The 20538-nt window shown below is 44.4% G+C and overlaps 2 protein-coding genes across 2 annotated transcripts in view; both read right to left on the bottom strand.

Moving 5' to 3' along the window:
- STXBP3 (syntaxin binding protein 3) overlaps nt 1-1126 on the bottom strand; it is a 67514-nt gene extending 66388 nt beyond the window's left edge. The window contains exon 1 of the mRNA XM_019039615.4: nt 907-1126. Coding sequence (XP_018895160.1) covers nt 907-955 — 49 coding nt within the window. The 5' untranslated portion in view covers nt 956-1126. The remainder of the gene's footprint in view (nt 1-906) is intronic.
- Nucleotides 1127-1403: 277 nt separating this feature from the next.
- The window catches only part of FNDC7 (fibronectin type III domain containing 7), a 33461-nt gene continuing 14326 nt past the window's right edge, over nt 1404-20538 (bottom strand). The window contains exons 7-13 of the mRNA XM_004026240.5: nt 19646-19903; nt 18825-19079; nt 16777-17031; nt 14168-14428; nt 10151-10180; nt 5850-5918; nt 1404-5766 (exon numbers count right to left, since the gene is read on the bottom strand). Of these exons, the coding sequence (XP_004026289.3) occupies nt 5887-5918; nt 10151-10180; nt 14168-14428; nt 16777-17031; nt 18825-19079; nt 19646-19903 (1091 nt within the window). The 3' untranslated portion in view covers nt 1404-5766; nt 5850-5886. The remainder of the gene's footprint in view (nt 5767-5849; nt 5919-10150; nt 10181-14167; nt 14429-16776; nt 17032-18824; nt 19080-19645; nt 19904-20538) is intronic.

The following is a 20538-nucleotide window of genomic DNA, read 5'->3' on the forward strand; positions in this document are numbered from 1 at the left end:
ATCATTTGTTTTTTGTTCAACAAGTTGGACTAAGAAATACTAATTAGATGCTACTCCCTTTCCACTACTAGGCCATAATTATTTTGAACTCAGAGATGCCAAACAATGATGGTTATTCCTGTTGGGTGGTTTCATTCTTTCTCTAACCTGCCAGACCTAGGTTTGGAGCGATGTTTATAAAAGTTGTGGATGGTACCGCAGAACATCAGCAACCAATAAGGAGTCCGGTCCTAACAGCAGGGAGGGGCCCCCGAGAGTAGGGAAAACGGAAGGAGCGGCTCTTGCCCAGGCTATGCAGGAAGATGTCACGGCTGGACACCGGTCATTACAATGGTCCCTTCTCAAGAAGTTTTCAGAAAGTAGGCTCCTCTCGGAATAGGGGAAGATGAGTCTGTTAAACAGTGAGGTTTTCTGAAAAGCACGGGTTGATACTAACACGAATAAGCATAATGAACAGTCCTTGCAAACTCCAGTGTGGGGTGGAGATGGGGGCGGAATAAACAGCGCCCGGATTGTCTCGGATGGAGAGACATCCCCAACTGGTGGAGCGCGGACGGGAGCGGAGAAGAGTGGGGAGCGCGGCCGAGGACACGCACGGGCTCCGCGGGAGGGAAAGCCGGGCCGGGCGGCTCACCCGGGGCGGAGTTTCGCGGCCAGAGCGCGGCCGAGGCGAGGGGGTGTCCGACGCCAACGAGAAGGCCGCGTCCCGTCGCACCCCGCCCATCCCTGGTGCTGGCAAGGAATAAGGCAGGGCAGGAAAGCAGGAAGAAGTCCTCACACAGGTCCCAAAGCAACAAGTGCTCGCGGCGGCTCCTCAACAGACCGCTGGGTTGGGGCTGCAAAACGAGGCCCGGCACGGCAGCCTCCCGGCCTTCCCTCTCTCAACCCCTACCCCACCGCACTCACTCTGCCACACGACGCTCTTTAGCCCCCTCTCTGCCACCGGCGGCGCCATCTTCCCGACACTGCGGAGCAGCAGCCACCACCTTCCACTCCCAACCTACTTTGGCCGCAGAAGCGGCGTTGGGGTGGCCCCGCCCCTTGCTGCAGGGGAATGCCCCACCCCCTCTAGCAGACCTCGCCCTCCGGTGACGTCACGCGCGTCAGCAAGGGAATTTCCGCCCACTCCCGGACGGAGGCTGCGCAGTACAGGTGGAACCTCCGTGGGAAGTCGGGAGCCCCCTAGCGGGAGGCTGCTGTCGCCCGAGGTTCGACGTCCTATGGCCTAGGAACGCGAAGTGCCAAACCGATCGTGAGCCAAGGCCGTCCATGAAATTCCGAGTTCACACATACACGAAGACTGGAGGATCCTCCCCATTACAGAATAACCCTTCACTTCGCAAGGCGATTCATAATAGACTTCACTCAGTAGCCAGCCCAACTACCCAATGGAAAATGTACTGTCCCCAAATGTTTATTTCATTCATTTTTTCAAGGACACAGTAATTGCGTAGAACTGTGAGGTTCCCTCCAGTGTGCCAAGAACTGTGCTGGACTTTTAGGAAACTCAAAGAAATGAGAGATCGACTCTTTCCCCTGAAGAATTTATAATCTAATTAAAGAGCACAATTCCTGGAATGCTGCAGGTAGTTAAAACTTAGTTTAAAAATTGAATGCCTTAATGATAAGATATACATAAATGAACCAAGAAAACAATAATCATTTATTAACAAATTTATGCAACAGATGTAGGGAGGGCCTGTTAATGCTTCAGAATCTACGATTATTGTTGAAAGTTGATTCACAGAGGAGGAGATCTGAGCTCAGAAAGTTTAGGTAGAGATCTGTTTACTGAGATGGTTCCTTTGGGACTTTAAATCAAAGTCATCAAACGTTAAGTTAGATCAGTTTAGTTGCTAAGAGCCCTAACTGTGAGATAACCATGTGACATTGGCAGAAAGTAGGCTTTCCTAGAAGGATTTGCAAAGAACCAGTGGCTGTAAAGATTCAAATTGGTCACACAGGGAAGTAGAAGTGGTTAGATACTACTACCAATAATAATGTCTAATATTTACTGAGTGCTTACTTACCATATGCCAGGCACCATGCTAAGTAGATTACCTCACTGATCCTCAAAGCAACACTTACAACAAGGAAACTGAGGCTTAATGAAGTCAAGTAACTTGCCAAGGATGCACTTAGTGGTGGAGTGGGAACAAAGATCAGGCTTGGGCTACATGGAAAGCAATAGAGTAGTCTGTGGGGGTAACCTGCAATTTTTAGGAGAGGAAAGGCAAATGAAGAATTAAGAACAGGCTGGGCATGGTGGCTCACACCTGTAATCCCAGCACTTTGGGAGGCCTAGGTAGGAGGACTGATAGAGGCCAGGAGTTTAAGACCAGCCTGGGCAACATAGCAAGACTGCTGTCTCCACCAAAAAAAAAAAAAAAAAAAATTAATAAAAAAGTTAGCTAGGCATGATGGCGCATGCTACCTGCAAGCTGAGGAGTCGTAGCTACTTGCGAGGCTGACGTAGGACGACTGCTTGAGCCTGGGAGTTCCAGGCTGCAGTGAGCTATGATCATGCAACTGTACTCCAGTTTGGGGAACAGAATGAGACCCTGTCTCTAACAATAAAAAAGGCCATAAAATGGGTTCTGGCACAACCTATGGCTGAGTGGTTTTTCTGTTCAAGGCTTATATGAGAATAGAAGCTGGAGCCCTGACCTCCTTTAAACCTACTCTAAATTGATTCAGTTGCTCAATTTTTTAAACAAGTGCACATATGATTTCCCTCTCCCTTTTCATTTTAAGTTAGGTTCTGCTTAGTTTAGCAGGGTGAAGCCCCAATCCATAAGAAAAATATGTGCCAGGGAAAATTCACCCTTCTGAGGTGAAGCCCCTTGCTCTGAAGAGCCAAACCAAGAGGGAAGAGTGAGATGGGTGAGGTGCCTCCACCTCTTACCCTTCAGGAGAATGACCAGGTGCCAGGGAATAATACAGGTCCCTCTGGGTTGGAAGTTTGACTCTGGTCACATGGGGTGCAGTTCTGGCTCATGCTCCTGAAGGCCAGAGTCCTTGGTGGCACCGCAGAATAGTGGAGCAAGCATGGTCTTTAACTGCACGTAGGCATAGGTTTACAGCCTACAAAATCTGGCTCTGCCTCTTACTAGCAGTGTGACCTCAAACACCTCAGTTTCATTGCACCTGTGCGCTGAATATGAATATATTAATCTCAAACCTCGCAACAGCCCAGCAAGATGACCATTGCCATTTTACATATGAGAAAACTGAGTCTCAGGGAGGTTAAATAAATCATGAAAAACCTCAAAATGAGCTAGGATCTGGATCCATCTGGCTCCAAGGCCATTGCTCTTTCTAGTGTACCAAATTGCCTATCCTCCCAGGCTCCCCTAGATTTGCATAAGCTCCCTAAGCAGTTTCTCTACGTCTCCTCTAGTTTGCTTGCCTAAACAAATTGAAAAATGAACTTGGATTCCCTAAATGTGACACAGCAAAGTAGAAGGTAAAATCTGCTAACACTGGCCAGGGATGAAAAGCTGCTTTGTATAATTCAGAGCAGGTAAATGGCCAAAAGAACCGAGGGTTGAATGTACACGCACTTGAGTTAGGGCAGATCACTCACTCACTATCCTATTCCCAGATCTCCTCTAATAAGCGATCACTTATTCATAATAATCTAGAGAAATATTTTCCATAAAGATATCACGGGAGGCCGGGCGTGGTGGCTCACGCCTGTAATCCCAGCACTTTGGGAGGCAGAGGCGGGTGGATCACAAGGTCAAGAGATCGAGACCATCCTGGCCAACATGGTGAAACCCCGTCTCTATTAAAAGTATAAAATTAGCTGGGTGTGGTGGCAGGTGCCTGTAGTCCCAGCTACTCGGGAGGCTGAGGCAGGAGAATCGCTTGAACCCAGGAGGTGGAGGTTGCAGTGAGCTGAGATCACGCCATTGCACTCCAGCCTGGGCGACAGAGCAAGACGCCATCTCAAAAAAAAACAAACAAAACAAAACAAAACAAAAACAAAAGATATCATGGGTACCTAACATAAAGATATGATAAATGCTTGAGGTAATGGATGCCCCAATTACCCTGATTTGATCATTATACATTGTATACCTGTATCAAAATGTGACATGTACCCCATAAATATATACAACTATTATGTACCCATAATAATTAAAATTGAAATTTTAACTAAAAGATAGCATGAATTAGCAGGTCTAACCAATGCTACTTACTTCTCTCCCTGAAACTTTGTGTTTGAACTGATTAGCCGTGTGAACATGGGTGGGCTACTTGACCTTTCTGGGCCTGTTTTTCCCTACCTATATAAAGGAGATAATGTTATTACTTAGCTTGTAGGGTTGTTATGAGAATAAAACGAGCATATGGAGAGCACTTACAAGCTGGTAGTTTGTGCTATATACACGTTAAATAACCTAATTTTATCTTTACCCACTGTGGATCACATTTTCTTCTATGACATTCTGACCAAAACAATTCAGCCTAGCTAGGCAGATGGCTATTTCACTTTCTGTGCCTTGGTATTTGTAGGGTATTAGGTGTGCTCTCTGATGCTTCCAATTCCATTTTTAGAGATATATACCTTTGGCTTGTCTCTGTTCATGTACAGATGTTCTGGGGAAGATCTCTTATTAGTGACCCATTACGTATCTCTGATCAGTCTCATAGAGAAAGCATATCACTTCTCTCTTGCAGCGCACGTTGATAGGAAGTTGAGAGAACAGAAAGGGAAGTTTGTTCTTTCTTCCATGCTTAGTTCGAGCCTAATTCCATGGTCCAATTCCCCCTGGGCAGAGTTTTATGGTTGTTCCTAACTAGAGACATGCTTGGCTCCATAGCCATGTGTTTGGGGAGCAAGCACTGTAACTGTGTGTGTGCATGTGTGTGTGTGTGTTACACAAGTCTACTCACATGTTTTAAATTAGGTTACTGATATTTGAAGGACAAACTTTTTTAGGTATGAGAGATCTATGTTATATTTCATTGCCTTCCCCCTCCAAAGGCGAAAAAAGTAATTACAGTATGAGTGGGGGATATGGCCAATAAGATGGATGGTCCTCCTCCCAAAAGATGCACGCATGTCAGTCGGCCACAGTTTGAGGCTCTCCATTTGACATCTTCTCTCATGCAGAAAGCATAACTGCAACCCTTCTAGCAACAGGCTGGCAGCTCTGCTTTCCCAGATGCTCCCATAGATGTCACGCCACCTGATGCTTTGGCTCAGCGAACCCTGCAAGCAGCTCAGCTTTGCTCCTAACTTGCGATGAGGGCGTTTGTTATCTCAGGTTGCCCTGGCAGCTACTGCTTTCCAACCTATACTGAAGTCCTGCTGGAGGTTTGTCTTGGGATAAGTGCTGTCTGCATGTGGGTGGCTTGACTTTCTGGGAGTGAACATTTCCAGCCCCTGAGGGGGCTGCAGACAAGTGCTGTTGTAAAACACTCATGAAGTGGATGTGTTGAAGTCTGTGGTGTGTGTGGATGTGAAATCTCAGAATTTCTGTTAAGCAGAACTTTCTTGTTTCCAGGGTTCTCACAGTGTGCCAACTCAGGCTAGCAGCCATCCAGGGGACTTTCTGGATTCATTTCTCTCCAGAGTCCTCACATAGCAGATCTCCAACTGCTGTGCAGGTGAGGACACACCTGACCTTGCCCTCAGGAAGCAGAGTCAGAGTTGTTCTTCTAAAGGCCAAAGGAGCTTTTCCTATCCTAGAGGCATTTTTATTCTACATTCTAGTAGATCTTTTCCATCTCTAATCACTAACAAATGAGACAACTCTGCAAGACAAATGGGAAAACATTTTAAACAAAGACAAAAAACTTTGCCATAAAATCACACAAAATCAATTTACGTTACTCACTTGGTCAAGTTTTTGTTTTTATCTGGGGCTCACTTTGTCATTCTTCATTTCTCTTCCCTCTATAAATCACTGAAAAGGGTAAGGAAGGGAAGCAGTAAAAGATGCATTCAATATGCAGACATTTTCTTAAAAAGCACCAGTGTCTGAGATTTTATGTGTATGTTGATTTGAAATGCTATTTTTGCAGCACTTCACGGCAAGTAAACATGAAACTACGACAACTGACAAAGTGTTCAAACTGATCGGCAGTTTCTAACCAGAGCAATCTCTCTCCTGCTTCACCAAATGAACCCTCCCAGAGTCGCTTTAATCCCAGACCACTGGTTCAAAACAAAAGAACTTTCCTTTTCACCCCCAGGCCAACTTGCTGTGCTCCTCAGGGAACTCCAAAATTTTAATGACTCAGGGAGTTTTATATGGAAATCATAAACCTGTTTAGCTGCTAAGTATGTCACAGAGAGGAAACTTCCTCAAAGTTGCCCAGGGTGTACAGGTGACACTGAAACACGTTGGGTCCTAAAGATGAAGGAACACCCCCAGCCCCTGCTCATGGTGTGATGTCAGGCACAGACCCCTCCCATCTATCTACCTCTTGTTAGAGCTCCTATCACCTCAAATAGGTTTTTTTTTTCCTTTCCCTTCCAACTTGCATCAAATTTCCAGCATTGAAATAGCTTTCTTGAATTAAAGCCATGCTTTTTGTACTTTAGCATGCATCAGAAGCACTTTGAGGGCTTGTTAAAACAAAGAAGGCTGGGCCCTAGCCCCAGAATTTCTGATTCAATAGGTCTGTGGAAGAGTCTGAAAAATTGCATTTCTAAGAGGTTCCCAGCTGATGCTGATACTTTTGGCACCAGGACCACACTTAGAGAATCAATGAGGAAGCGTATTAGGAGGACCAAGGTTAAAATGCAAATGTCTTCGTTAGAAGTAGCACATTAAAATGTTAATAATTGGTACATAATAGAATGTGATATCAGCTTAAACTGAATATGAATTAACAACTACCATTTATTAAGTAGTTGTTATGAGCCTATTATTGTGTCCAATAATTTACATTCTCATTTAATCCTGATTTTCTTTTATGAGGGATTATTATTTACTCTAATTTTCAGATGAGGAAACCTAGGCTTAGAGAGAATTTACACAACTTGACTAAGAGCAAGTGATGGTGGCAGGATTTGAATCCAGATCTCTCTTAAAAAGTCTGTTTATGGCCGGTGCGGTGGCTCACGCCTGTAATCCCAGCACTTCGGGAGGCCAAGGCAGGTGGATCGCATGAGTCTAGGAGTTCAAGACCAGCCTGGCCAACATAGTGAAACCCCATCTCTGCTAAAAATACAAAAATTAGCCAGGTGTGGTGGCGCACATCTGTAATCCCAGCTACTAAAGTGGCTGAGGCGCGAGAATCGCTTGAATCCCAGAGGTGGAGGTTGCAGTGAGCTGAGATTGCACCACTGCACTCCAGCCTGGATGACAGAGCAAAACTCCATCTCAAAAAAAAAAAAAAAAAAAAAAAAAAAAAGTTTGAAAAGCTTTAGGATACTCCAAGAGTCAAAGAAAACCCAAAGAAAACCTTAGACCAGCAAGATTCCCATGGCTCCCCTCAGCATATCCAGAGGCTCCAATGTCAGCCCAGGGACCTGATTGGACTTGCTCTGTGTTTGGGGAGGGGAAATGCTGAAATTGAAGACAGCAATTTAGAATTTCCCCCTAGATATAATGACTTCCATATGACCTTAGAAACCCTCAAATAATCTGGCTTACTCTTGTTTTTTGAGGGCCTTGCAGGATTTTTTTTTTTTTTTTTTTTTTTTAGAGAGATGGCGTTGAGGGCAGGGGGGCTCTCACTATGTTGCCAAGGTCGGCCTCAAACCCCTGGGCTCAAGTGATTCTCTACCTCAGCCTCCTGAATAGTTGGGACTACAGGTGTGTGACACTGTGTCTGGCTCCTACAGGATTTCTACAAATATCTACTTCAAGAGAGTGGCAGATTTCAGGCTAAAGACTGAGCCCTGGCTAAGGAAGGGAATGGTGAAGATAAGCTGAAGCCTAGAAGGACAGAAAAGAGGACATTAGTGATCTAAAGCAGTGCTCCTCAAACTTCATGTGTATCAAAATCACCTGGGAACCTGATGGAAATATAGAGGCACTTCACTAGGCCAGGACCTGGGCCTCTGCATTCATAATTAACTATCCAGGAGATTCTAATACACGGCAGAGTTTAAGAGCAGTACCTAAGCAGTGCTACTCAAACTTGAATACATGCATGAATCACCTGGGGATTTAGTAGGTCAGGATGGGGCCCAAGACTGTACATTTCTAAAAAGCTCTCTGGTGATGCTGGTGTCTCACTCTGTCACCCAGGCTGGAGCGCAGTGGTGCTATCATAGCTCACTGCAGCCTTGAACTCCCAGGCTCAAGCAATCTTCTCACCTCACCCTCCCAAGTAGCTGGGACTACAGGGGAACTACAGGCACATGCCACCATGCCTGGCTACTTTATTTACATTTTGTAGAGACAAGGTCTCGTTTTGTTGGCCAGGCTGGTCTCCAACTCCTGGGCTCAAGCAATCCTGCTTTGGTCTCCCAAAGTGCTGAGATTATAGGCGTGAGCCACCATGCCTGCTCTCCTTGCCACCCCACCTTTTGTGTTTTTTGTTAAAACATAGACATTCTTTCTTTTCAAACATTTTTAAATTTTTATTTTTTTTGTTTTTATTTGAAACCCTTCCTTTAACAAAATCATAGGCAAGGCCAATATATCATACACCACTCCTCTCCCCTGGGGACCTAGGACACTTCTACCACACCTCTATGTCTCAGGGAGATACTGATTAAAGAATGCAGACCTAGGTCCATGTACCTTTCACTGAAGACCAGGGTTTATGGTCTCTACTACTTTGGGAGACTTTTTTATAATTAGAAGTGTCCTCACAGTTTGTTTTCAGTAAGCCAAGTCTGTTCGTTTTTGTAGTCATAGAAAACAAAAAATCTTGAAAAATTAATAAGGATTGTGCTTATTTCAGACCTGCAGGTGGGACAGGAATTGAAAAGTGTGTATCCTGCTGTGCTCAGAGAAGCAATAGACTGGGAGAGGAAGGGAGCCCAGGCAGAGAACAGGGAGTGGAGACTCTAGACCCAGTTCCTGCCAGTGGAAGGGGGTGTGGGTGGGGAGCCGGCCCCGACTGGAAGGCTGTCCAGTGGGGTTTACGGGCAGGAAGACTTCATTTACACTCACACCATTCGAAATCAGCCATGTCTGAATGGGGAGGGGTGGGGTGGGGGTGGGCGGGAGAGAAGTTCTGTAGTTTGGGGTTGATAATATTCCCAGGGGATTTTTTCCTAAGGCCCCAGACCAAGCTGTCCCCTAAAAGGCTGTGGCAAGGACTCCTCATGAGGCAGCATACACTGTTTACTGGGTCAGCACTCATGGCTCCATTTGCTCATCTCCACTGCCCTGCCAAGAGTCATCTCTGTGGGGGCAACCAAAATAGCCTAGACAAGATCATCCCTGAGCAAAACCAAGGAGGCAGTGAGGGTTCTCTTTATTCCAACTGCCCTTTCAGCACCCTCTCTCTCTACGGGGTATACCCACTCATGCAAACCAGGAGCAAACATCGTAGCTCTCTGCAGGCCGTTAACAGATTCTAACTCCTGGCTACTCCATGTGTGGTCAGACCAGCAGCCTTGGCATCGCCAGCATCACCTGGACCTTATGGAAATACGGAGTCTCAGACGCTTCCTACACCGACCAAATCAGAATCTGGCTTTAACGAGGCCCCGGGTGATGTGTGCGCACAATAAAGTTTGAGGAGCACGGCTCTAAAGTAGCAGTTCTTAGCCTTGGCTATACTTCAGAATCACCTAAAGAGCTTTTACAACTCCTGATGCCCAGCTCTCACCCCAGACCCATTAAATCAAACTTTCTGGGGACAGAACCAGACATCAGTTAATTTTAAGCTCTCCAGGTGGCTCCAGTGTACAGCTGAGCTGGGAATCACTTTCTGAAGTGTGAGGGATGAAGCCGCTGCCCCTCCCAAAACTATTTACATTTTCCTGTAGGATCCTAGAATACTAAAAAGACTTCAGAATTCAAAGAAATTCATCTCAACTGGCGGAATCTCAGAGGAGGCACTATAATGGGGAAAAAAAGTTACGGGATAAGAGAGCAGGAGCCCCTTGTATCAAAGAAAGAAAGCATTTGCTTTCTAATTGAAAAGTCAGCTGACTTCATTAAGTAACCCCAAAATGGAACAACAAAAATCCTGTTCTATTTTATCCATGAGAAAAATGACTTACCCATTCCAAGTGTACTTCCAGAGCAAGTTACTGTAATAAAAACACAAGCATTTAAAATAAAATCTATTCATTTATGTATTTAAGATAGTGAAGATTTAACTTAAGAAGGAATAAAAGGAAAGTAAACCAAAAAACGAACAAGAACAAACTTGGGTGATAAGAGAAGGAGATACTACTAGCAGTATGACCTGGGCAAGTCACTTTCCTGTGCCTCAATTTATCTGAAAAGCAGTAAGAATAAGCATACCAAGCTCAGCTGGGCGCAGTGGCTTACACCTGTAATCCCAGCACTTTGGGAGGCCCAGGTGGGCAGATACCTGAGGTCAGGAGTTCAAGACCGGCCTGGCCAACATGGTGAAACCCCCATCTCTACCAAAAAATACAAAAATTAGCCGGGCGTGGTGGTTGTGCACACCTGTAATCCCAGCTACTCAGGAGGCTGAGGAGGAGAATCACTTGAACCTGGGAAGCGGAGTTTGCAGTGAGCTGAGATCGCTCCATTGCACTCCAGCCTGGGTGAGAGAGCAAGGCTCCATCTCAAAAAAAAAAAGAATGCCAAGCTGATAGGTTTGTTGTAAGGACTGAGTTAATATATGTAAACCCCTTAGAACAGTGCCTGGCACATGGCATTCAATAAACATTAGTCATTATTGTCATTTACAATATTGTCCTGATTATCAGAATAAGACATCACTGATACTGCAAACAAACAAAACCAAAAAACATCTCCCAAATGTATGGCTTTTACCAGGGACACTGAGCAAAGGAGGATTTCCTAACTTGAGTCTAGATACCTAATGTTACTAAGCTGAAATGGCTACAGGCCCAAAGATGGGGGCCCATCTTTGATGGCATCCCATCAAAGAACTTGAGTTCTAACTCACAAGGACTTCTGGTAGCTAACCAGCCCTCAGAGGAATGACTGTCTAAGGGTGAAATTGTGTGCATGGAGCAGGAGAAAGAACAAAAGACTTCCATCACTCACTTAGCTGTATGATCATAGGTGCATAAATTCATTGATTCATTCTTTTTTAAATTTAAAATATATCAGGCAACAGTTACGTGCTACGTACTGGGAGTCAAATAGACAATCATTTATTAGGAGAAATAACACACATTCAATTCACAGTAATATGTTGCAGTACAGATAAGGGTGCTGTGGGGTCATAAAGGAGGGAGAGAGAGGGCTAACTCCGCTTATGATAATTGGAGAAGGCTTCACAGACAAGGAAAATTGTGGCCGGTAGAGTTCTCTTGGAGGAAGTGGGGTGGAATTCTGGGCAAAGAGAAGAGCACTGCAGTAGCTCCAGAACATGACATAGAATAGGAGGTGTGTGTGGCAGAAGCAGGCACGCATGAATGATGCCAGATGCCTAGACTAGAGAATAGAGTCCTCTCAGGACGGATGTTGTGGAATGAGTCTAGAATTTCTCTGTTCAGGCTGGGCACAGTGGCTTATGTCTGTAATCTCAGCTCTTTGGGAGGCTGCGGCGAGAGGATTGCTTGAGCCCGGGAGTTCAAGACCAGCCTGAGCAACAAAGCAAGACCTTGTCTCTACAAAAAAATTTTAAAAATTAGCCAAGCATGGTGGGGCATGACTATAGTCCCAGCTACTTGGGAGGCTGAGGCAGGAGGATTGCTTGAGCCCAGGAGGTCAAGGCTGCAGTGAGCTGTGATTGCACCACTGAACTCTAGCCTGGACGAAAAAGCAAGACCCTTTCTCAATAAAAAAACAAACAAAAAAACCCCACAAAAAAACCAATTTCTCTGTCCAGTACAGTGGACACTGAAGTAGCTATTGAACATGTGGCTAGTTTGAACTAAATGTACTATAAGTACAAAAGACACACCAGATTTCAAAGACAGTATGAAAAATGTAAAAAATATCTATTAATAATTTTTATATTGATTAGATGTTGAAATGATAATATTTTGGATATATTGGGTTAACTAAAATATATTATGAAATTAATTTCACCTCTTTTTACTTTTTTGGTATGGCTACTAGAAAATTTAATTTTTCATACATGGTGCATATTAAATTTCTATTGAACAGTGCAAGTATAAGTAGACAGGGGACAGATTATAAGGGACTGTGAACACCATGCCCAGAGGATTGAATGTTATCTTATGGGGAAGTGGAAAAGTTTTGAAGATGTGGCAGCATAAAAGTAACACAATTGGACCAGTATCCTGGAATGATAACTCTGGTAACATTACAGAGGCTGGAGTGAGGACAGGGAGATGGGACTCGTGCAGTAGTCTAGGGGAGAGGTGGTGAGGGCCTGAGGCATAGCAGTAGCTGTGGGAATGAAGAGAAGACTCGGGATTTAGGAACCATCATGAAGGTAACCAGGACGAGAATTCGAGATTACTTAGATATGGAGGTTGAGGGAGACAGAAGCTGACTCCAGGGTTTTTAGCTAATGTACCTGAAACAAGGATGATGGGAGGAAGATCAGAAACAGCAGAGGATCAGGAGTTCCTTTTGCCCCTGAGGGGTTTGAAATGCCTGGGCACCTCCAGGTGGAGGTATCAAATTTGAATATGGAGTTAGGGGTCAGGAGAAGAGAAGAGTTGTAGATAGAGATTTGGGAGCTTCTGAGCTTCAGTTTTCTCATTTATAAAGTGGAGATAATGAAATATGTTGAGCCTATAGCATAGCATATTTTGAGCATTTGATGAGATTTGTGATATGAAACCACTGGATAAATTATAAAATATTATGCAGTTATGATGCAGTATTGTTATTGAGCTGTAGACTCATCTTCCTAAGAGCTCATCCTGACTCCAGGAACCTATTCCTGTCCCTTCCCATAGGACTATGCTTTGGGCTAGCTTGTCCTGTGGACCAAATAATGGAAAAACAAGGAATCAGAGCATGACAACCAGGGACAATGAGAACAGCCCCTTGGGAGGAACTGTCCTCCTTCCATCACCAAGGGCCATCCTGAACGTCCTGTCACCTACATATCATTCAAAATTTTAGATTCTGGCTGTCAGTAAGGGCTTGTGAGCCAATATTTATTCTTTTTTTCTGTGTTCACCTGCAAAATTCTAGGGCTTCATCATCTCTTTTCTTCTAGGAATACATGAAAAATATATGACTGTGCCCTGGGCAAGGTAGCAGAAGGTGCTGGAACACAGAGCAGAGAATTGCTAATGTTTTCCTGCCAGCTCTGGTGAGATGGTAGTTGCTGACAGCCATGCTTTGTGATTACAGACTGTCTGCCCACTCATATTGCCAAGCCTAGCTTGTGATTTATAAATTCATTTTTTCTGATCCTCTAACTTTTCCTCAGTCATAATTCTCAGTCTGTGCAAATAAAAGTTCAAGTTTCCTAATTTCCAACATCCCAGGATGTCTATCATTATCAGCAAGACTATGTTAAAAAATCTATCCCTAAATCTCAAAGCAGAAAATTATCTTAAATTTGCTTTACTAATTAAGCAGCAAGCATCTGGTCCTTTTTAGGAAGGGGAAGAGTGGGACAGAGAAGATAATCTCTAAATTAAATAAAGCATCACAATTCCAAAGAATCTTGGAGTCTTCCACAGCCAGAATCTGCCTGTGCTGTGTAGAAATTTTATACCCTCGACTGGGTGCAGTGGTTCATGCCTGTAATCCCAGCACTTTGGGAGGCTGAGGCAGGCGGATCACCTGAGGTCAGGAGTTCATGACCAGCCTGGCCAATATGCTGAAGCCCCGTCTCTACAAAAATACAAAAATTACTCAGGTATGATCCCGGGTGCCTGTAATCGCAGCTACTTGGGAGGCTGAGGCAGGAGAATCGCTTGACCCTGGGAGGCGGAGGTTGCAGTGAGCCAAGATCGTGCCATTGCACTCCAGCCTGGGTGACAGAGTGAGACTCTGTCTCAAAAAAAAAAAAAAAAAAAAAAGAAAGAAATTTTATACCCTCTGTGCCCTTCATACATAGTAAATAAGTTTGATTGCATCTTAATTCACAGATATGAGTTCAGGGTTAGTTTTAGATAAACTGTCATAACTTGCTTTACCTGAATATATTTTTTTTGGACAGAAAGTAAGCTTCAATCCTGTTTCAGCAACTGGTGAGACCATCACAGTGTATACATCCCCGCAGGGTATCTCAGTAACATCACAGAAACTGAGGCCAGCACTCGGGGTGCACGTGAAAATGCCTTTGGAGCCATAGAGGTCAGTGCTGTAATTGGCAGAGCCCCTGGAGGCTTGCCAGTAGATCCGGATGCCATTAGGGCCCAGCCTATATAATTTCACCCCCAAAGGGCAGCAGGCACCTAGGCAATAAAAATAACAAACACAAAATCACTTGTTTTATTCCACCATCATCCAAAAATGGCCTTGATTACTGCAGGGAAAAAATATAAGCAAACTAGTCTAAGTAACAGGATTAATTACTGGTTAGATCAGAGCAAGATTTGAAGGGGTACTCGAGTTATTTCCATGGTGGGCCACATAATCAGAAATCCATGGGTGGCTGGGCATGATGGCTTATGCCTATAATCTGAGTACTTTGGGAGGCCAAGGCAGGAGGATCGCTTAAGCCCAGGAGTTTGAGACCAGCCTAGGCAACATAGGGAGACCCTGACTCTACAAAAAAAAAAAAAAAAAAATTAGCCAGTTGTGGTGGTGCACACCTGTGGTCCCCTTGGGAGGATGAGGCAGGAGGATGGCTTAAGGCCAGGAGTTCAAGGCTGCGGTGAGCTATGATTGTGCCACAGCACTCACTCCAGCCTAGGTGACAGAGCGAGAGCCTGTCTGAAAAAAAGAAAGAAAAAGAAAGAAAGAAGGAAAGACAGACAGAAAGAAAGAAAGAGAAAAGAGAGGGAGGGAGGGAGGGAAAGAAAGAGAGAGAGAAAGAAAGAGAGAGAGAAATCCATGTGTGAAGGTGGTGTGCAGTATGAATTTTTAATATAGAACAATGGTGAGTCAGACAGGTCCAAAAATTGGCAGATACATATTGTACATGATTCAAACTGAGTCAAAGGCACAGAATCCTTGTCAAGATCCCTCATAATGCCCTAGTTTTATTTGATTTTGGTGGCATTAAACTTAAATATAATTAACTGCATTCAGCCTTAATTGAAGAACCAATTTTGCTGAGATGAGTAGTATGACACTTTAGGTGCAGCCATTTATACAACATGCCAGTGACCAAGTTTGCTGGTCCACGCTTCATCCATGGTAGCTGATTAGTATTTTTTTTTTTTTTTTGGAGACAGAGTCTCGCTCTGTCGCCCAGGCTGGTCGGCTCACTGCAAACTCCGCCTCCCGGGTTCACACCATTCTCCTGCCTCAGCCTCCCGAGTAGCTGGGACTACAGGCGCCTGCCACCACGCCTGGCTATTGTTTTGTATTTTTAGTAGAGACGGAGTTTCACCGTGTTATCCAGGATGGTCTTGATCTCCTGACCTCGTGATCCGCCTGCCTCGGCCTCCCAAAGTGCTGGGATTACAGGCGTGAGCCACCGCGCCAGGCCGCTGATTAGTATTTTTTTCCTTTTCTAAATATCTTGAGCAAGCCACACTTTAGGTGCCAATAAGGGCATCAAATGGATTCCTTAGTAACTAAGTTAAAGATCCTACTGTATAATTTTTAAAAGTTATTATAATCAGGCTTACTTGATTTATTCTTAAAAGAATAAGCAATGGGTCATATTCTGAGAACTGGATATCAAGGTGAGAACTTAAGCAGTAAATCTAATACAAGATAATGGGTCAAAAGAAAGTACATACCAGCTGACATACGTGCAGCATGTTCTGAATGTTCTCACATTATGATTTATTTTGATTCTCAAAACAACTTCGAAGGAAAATATTACTATTCCTGTCTTTTTCAATGAGGAGACAGAATCAGGGAAGATTAGGCAACACAGCTTATAAGAAGCCATGTCTAATTTTGACTCCCAGTTAAGACTCTTTCTACTACCTCTAGGATGCCAAAATTATATTCCAACTCTTCCATCCCATGTCCCAGGCAGAGGTAACTTATCACTGTACTTTTTCTCCTTAAGCCTAGGAAGCATCCTCACGAGTTTTATCAAAACCGTGTTACAAGCAGCCACTTCAGTGAATTAGAATCATGCAAGAGATTTGGTAACCTTGCACTGCTTTTACCTTCCCCTGCTATTCCCTAATGGTTTGGTCTTTGTGAAGAACAAGGTACAATACTCTCAGTTGACAGATGCCTTTGCTCTCTTAGCCCGCTGAAATAAGAAACCATTGAAGCAGCTGAAGAAGCTTAGAAAAGAGAGGTAGTAGCACAATAATAATGAGAAGAAAAAAATGCAAACCAAACAGAATGTGTGATCTAGCTTTCAGAAAACTCTGCCAGGCTGCGTTACTCTGTGTTGCAAGTAGCTATGTCATATAAAGATACATGGTCCCTTCAGAAAAAGCATAGACGAACATTGTTACTAGGGGAGTTAATTCAACTACCAACAGAAGCCTCTGAAGCTTTGAGGTTCTAAGTCAAAGGGAAACTATAATCATTTTAGAAAGTAATCTGAGTTTATAATGCAAACTAGGTGGAGATGCAGCATCTTTTTAAATGAGGAGGAAAGGCTTATGCCTGGATTTATAATAGTCAAGTCCTTACTGCTACTCTAGAGCTAGAGTTCACTTACCAGAGAAATAACTTTGGTAGGAGCAATCCGCAGTCAACCCTGTGGCACTTATTGCTTTTAATGTCACTGTGTAATTGATGCCACATGTGATGCATCCTAGGAGACAGTGGTTTTGATGAGTGTGACACTTAGACTGTCCAGTGTGTGACTCCAGAACTGCAACATGGGTTTGAGCCACTCTCCCAATAGTCCAGCTCACGTTGATTACTGACTGGGTGATTTGAGTTACTGTCAGGCCGGTTGGACAGCATGGCACTTAAATGGGATAAAAGAAAAAGAATTGGAGATTTATTTCCACTGAAGATTATTTGTGAAAAATGATAAAGAATGGTATTTTGCCTGCGTTTCACTCAATATCCTACATTCCCCAACTTTCCATTGTTAATAAAAAATTTCCTTTTGTTCATTCCCTCTGATGCATCATGTAACATTCACTGTATATAGTGGGTACTTTCCCCAAGAATGCACTGCACCAACTGGCTGTTGAAGGTTTCCACCATTTTTTTTTCAGAATAAGAAAGAAATCCTTTGTTGCCCCCATCTTCAACTTTTTTTTTTTTTTTTTTTTTTTTTGAGAAGGAGATGGAGTCTCGCTCTGTTGCCAGGCTGGAGTGCAGTCAACCTCCACCTCCTGGGTTCAAGCGATTCTTCTGCCTCAGCCTCCTGAGTAGCTGGGACTACAGGTGCGTGCCACCATGCCCAGCTAATTTTTGTATTTTCAGTAGAGATGGGGTTTCACCATGTTGGCCAGGATGGTCTCGATCTCTTGACCTCATGATCTGCCTGCCTCAGCCTCCCAAAGTGCTGGGATTACAGGCATGAGCCACCATGCCCGGCCCATCTTCAACAATTCTAACTGCAAATTTCAAAGTAATGGTTGCATTCACTTCTCCCAACAGAACATTTCATAGCATTAGCAATTAAGTATAATTTGCCTTTCTTGAAAATTTCATAGTACATCACTGATATGAAAGCTTGATTTCTTAGCTGTCTAAAATACCACAGCCATCTTGACTTTTCAGGGACCCATTACCCGAATATAGGATACCTAACATCTTCACGTATGCAGTATTTTGTATGGTCTCTATCTTACTGCTGGCTTCTTTTTTTAGGTATTTCAACTTTTATAGTCCAAAGTGCCATCTGTCACTGTATATAAGAAAAACTAATGTTCACAGGCTTGAAGTGATTTGCCACGTTTCATTCATACACAATGCTATGCTGTAATAATAGTTTTCTTTTATGGAGCTCTTGCTGTGCATCAGGCATTATGCTAAGTGCTTTGCAGCATTAGTCAACTTAATACTCATAGCCACCCTATGAGGCCATTATCTCCCTTTTACCTATCAGGAAATTGAAAGTCAGAAAGCATTTTTTTTTTTTTTTGTGACGGAATCTCGCTCTATTGCCCAGGCTGAAGTGCAGTGGCATGATCTCTGCTCACTGCAAGCTCCGCTTGCTGGGTTCACGCCATTCTCCTGCCTCAGCCTCCTGAGTAGCCAGGACTATAGGTGCCCACCACCCCGCCTAGCTAATTTTTTGTGTTTTTAGTAGAGACGGGGTTTCACCGTGTTAGCCAGGATGGTCTCGACCTCCTGACCTCGTGATCTGCCCGCCTCGGCCTCCCAAAGTGCTGGGATTACAGGCGTGAGCCACCATGCCGGCCAGAAAGCATTTTTTAAAGAGAAAAATTTGAAAGGGCTGAGCCAAAGAAATAAGTAACAACCCAGCTCATTTGGCTACTCATTTGTTAGCTGTTTCGATAGATTATATCATAGGGGAATATGAATTCAAATAAATGTTTTGCAGAATGAGTAAGTATTCCTTCTCTGATGCCAGTGAATGGATATACTAGTCTTGAGGATATTTTTACAGAACTTGTAAAATATTGAAAATTTTATTGTCTATGACCGGGACTCTTTGAAACGTCTCTGAGTTTAATGTCTTTCTGTTGCACTGAGGGTAGATTAAATAAGGAAGTTCATGTCTTGAAACACTTCTTAAGGACCCCACTGAAGTCAACATTCAGGCTGGTGCTTGCTACATACCTGTTTCCAGGGGCACACTGTAGCTGGGCAGGCTCCGTCCTGCCTGTGTTTCGGCCACAGCAGTGACAGAGAACACTGAGCCACAGGGCAAGCCCCGCATGGTACAGGACTCTCCTGTGCTGCTGCACTGATACAGTCCTTTCTCCCCTTGGGCAGTCACCGTGTAAGTAGCGTCATCATTAGTGGATCGCCAGTGCACATTAATCATGGAGAATGCATCCCTTGAAACATTTTTTATTTCAGGACTGCAAGGAGCTAAGACATTTTAGAGTATTAATTGAAACAGCATGAGTCAAAAATATCACATGTGCCATTTGGTCTAAAATAGATTTTGCCCCCAGTGAGATCATCACAGTTTTCAACCACGTCATGCATGCAGGCCAAATTCATAGTGCCTATGCGTGGGGAACTGTTGACATTAACACAGGGCATTGGGTTCACAGAGTACTGGACTAGCTGGAAAATGTTTAAGATCATTGTGAACTCCAAAAGCAAAAGTAAGTAAGAAACATATTTATACACCTTCATGGTGTGAGTACAGGCAGGCCCCTCAAAGATAGGAGGAACCGAATGGCTGAAGTAATCATGGGCAAAACCTTCTACTCTCCCCGTGGTCTCCCCTTTTGTTTTCATTTTTTCCACTTTCCTCTTCTGCCTTCTCCTCTGCCTCTCCTTCGTACAACGGGGGCTCTCTTGGTCTCCACAAAGATTGATTAATGGGATTTAACCTTTTTATTGGTCTCACTGAATGCCCATCCTGAGGCTCAGAGCTGGGGTGAATCATTCAGACACCAGTGAGTGGAATGATAGCTGTGCCTTACCTGTGGTTATGAACTGGGGAGTACATGACATATTGCTGCCTCGGACTTCACTGAATGAATACACTGTGATGTTGTACTTGGTGTCACACTCTAGAGCCGAAAGGGTGCACGCAGGAGTAGTGTCATTGCACTCAACCACGTTGTACCCATCTACAGCCTTGGTTTCATACAGTTCGGCACCACGGACAGGAGACCAGACAATCTCAACTCTGTCACTGGACACCAACACGGGGTTAATGTCACTAGGACAACAGGGAGCTGAAAGCAGGAGCAGAGGGAAGATGGCGGTCCCATCAAGAGCAATGCAGCCAGGGGGGACACTGAGTCCTGACCTCCCATGTCCAGAGCCTCTGCCACTGCCCTCCCTAATGACTACAGTGACTCCCTATGGGTCTGTCAAGGTCCAATCTTGGCCTAATTGCCACTGCATAGAGGGTAAATCCTCAGCATGACATTGAAGGTCATTGCAAGCTATAAGGTTCTGCTGTACTCCCCCCACTCCCTGCCACATCAGACTCCTCAATTCCCCCACGCCACGTGCGCCCTTGTTCTCTATGCAGAGAAGATTGCTGACCCCTCCACTGGAAAGCCATTCCCCTCTTCTGCCTGGTAAAATCATATGCAGTCTAACTTCTCAGATCCTGTCAGTCTTTCCAGACAGTAAACCAAATAAAACTGGGGGGGGGGGGGGTGGGGGGTAGGGGTCATAGTTATACAAGCAGATTTTTTTTTTTTTTTTTTAAAGAGACAGGGTCTTGCTCTGCCACCCAGGCTGGAGTGCAGTGGTGTGATCTCAGCTCACAGCAACCTCTGCTTCCTGGGTTCAAGTGATTTTCAGGCCTTAGCCTCTGGAGTAGCTGGAATTACAGGCACATGCCACCAGGTCCAGCTAA

Source organism: Gorilla gorilla, chromosome 1 (assembly GCF_029281585.2).
Source record: "Gorilla gorilla gorilla isolate KB3781 chromosome 1, NHGRI_mGorGor1-v2.1_pri, whole genome shotgun sequence".
Classification (NCBI taxonomy): domain Eukaryota; kingdom Metazoa; phylum Chordata; class Mammalia; order Primates; family Hominidae; genus Gorilla; species Gorilla gorilla.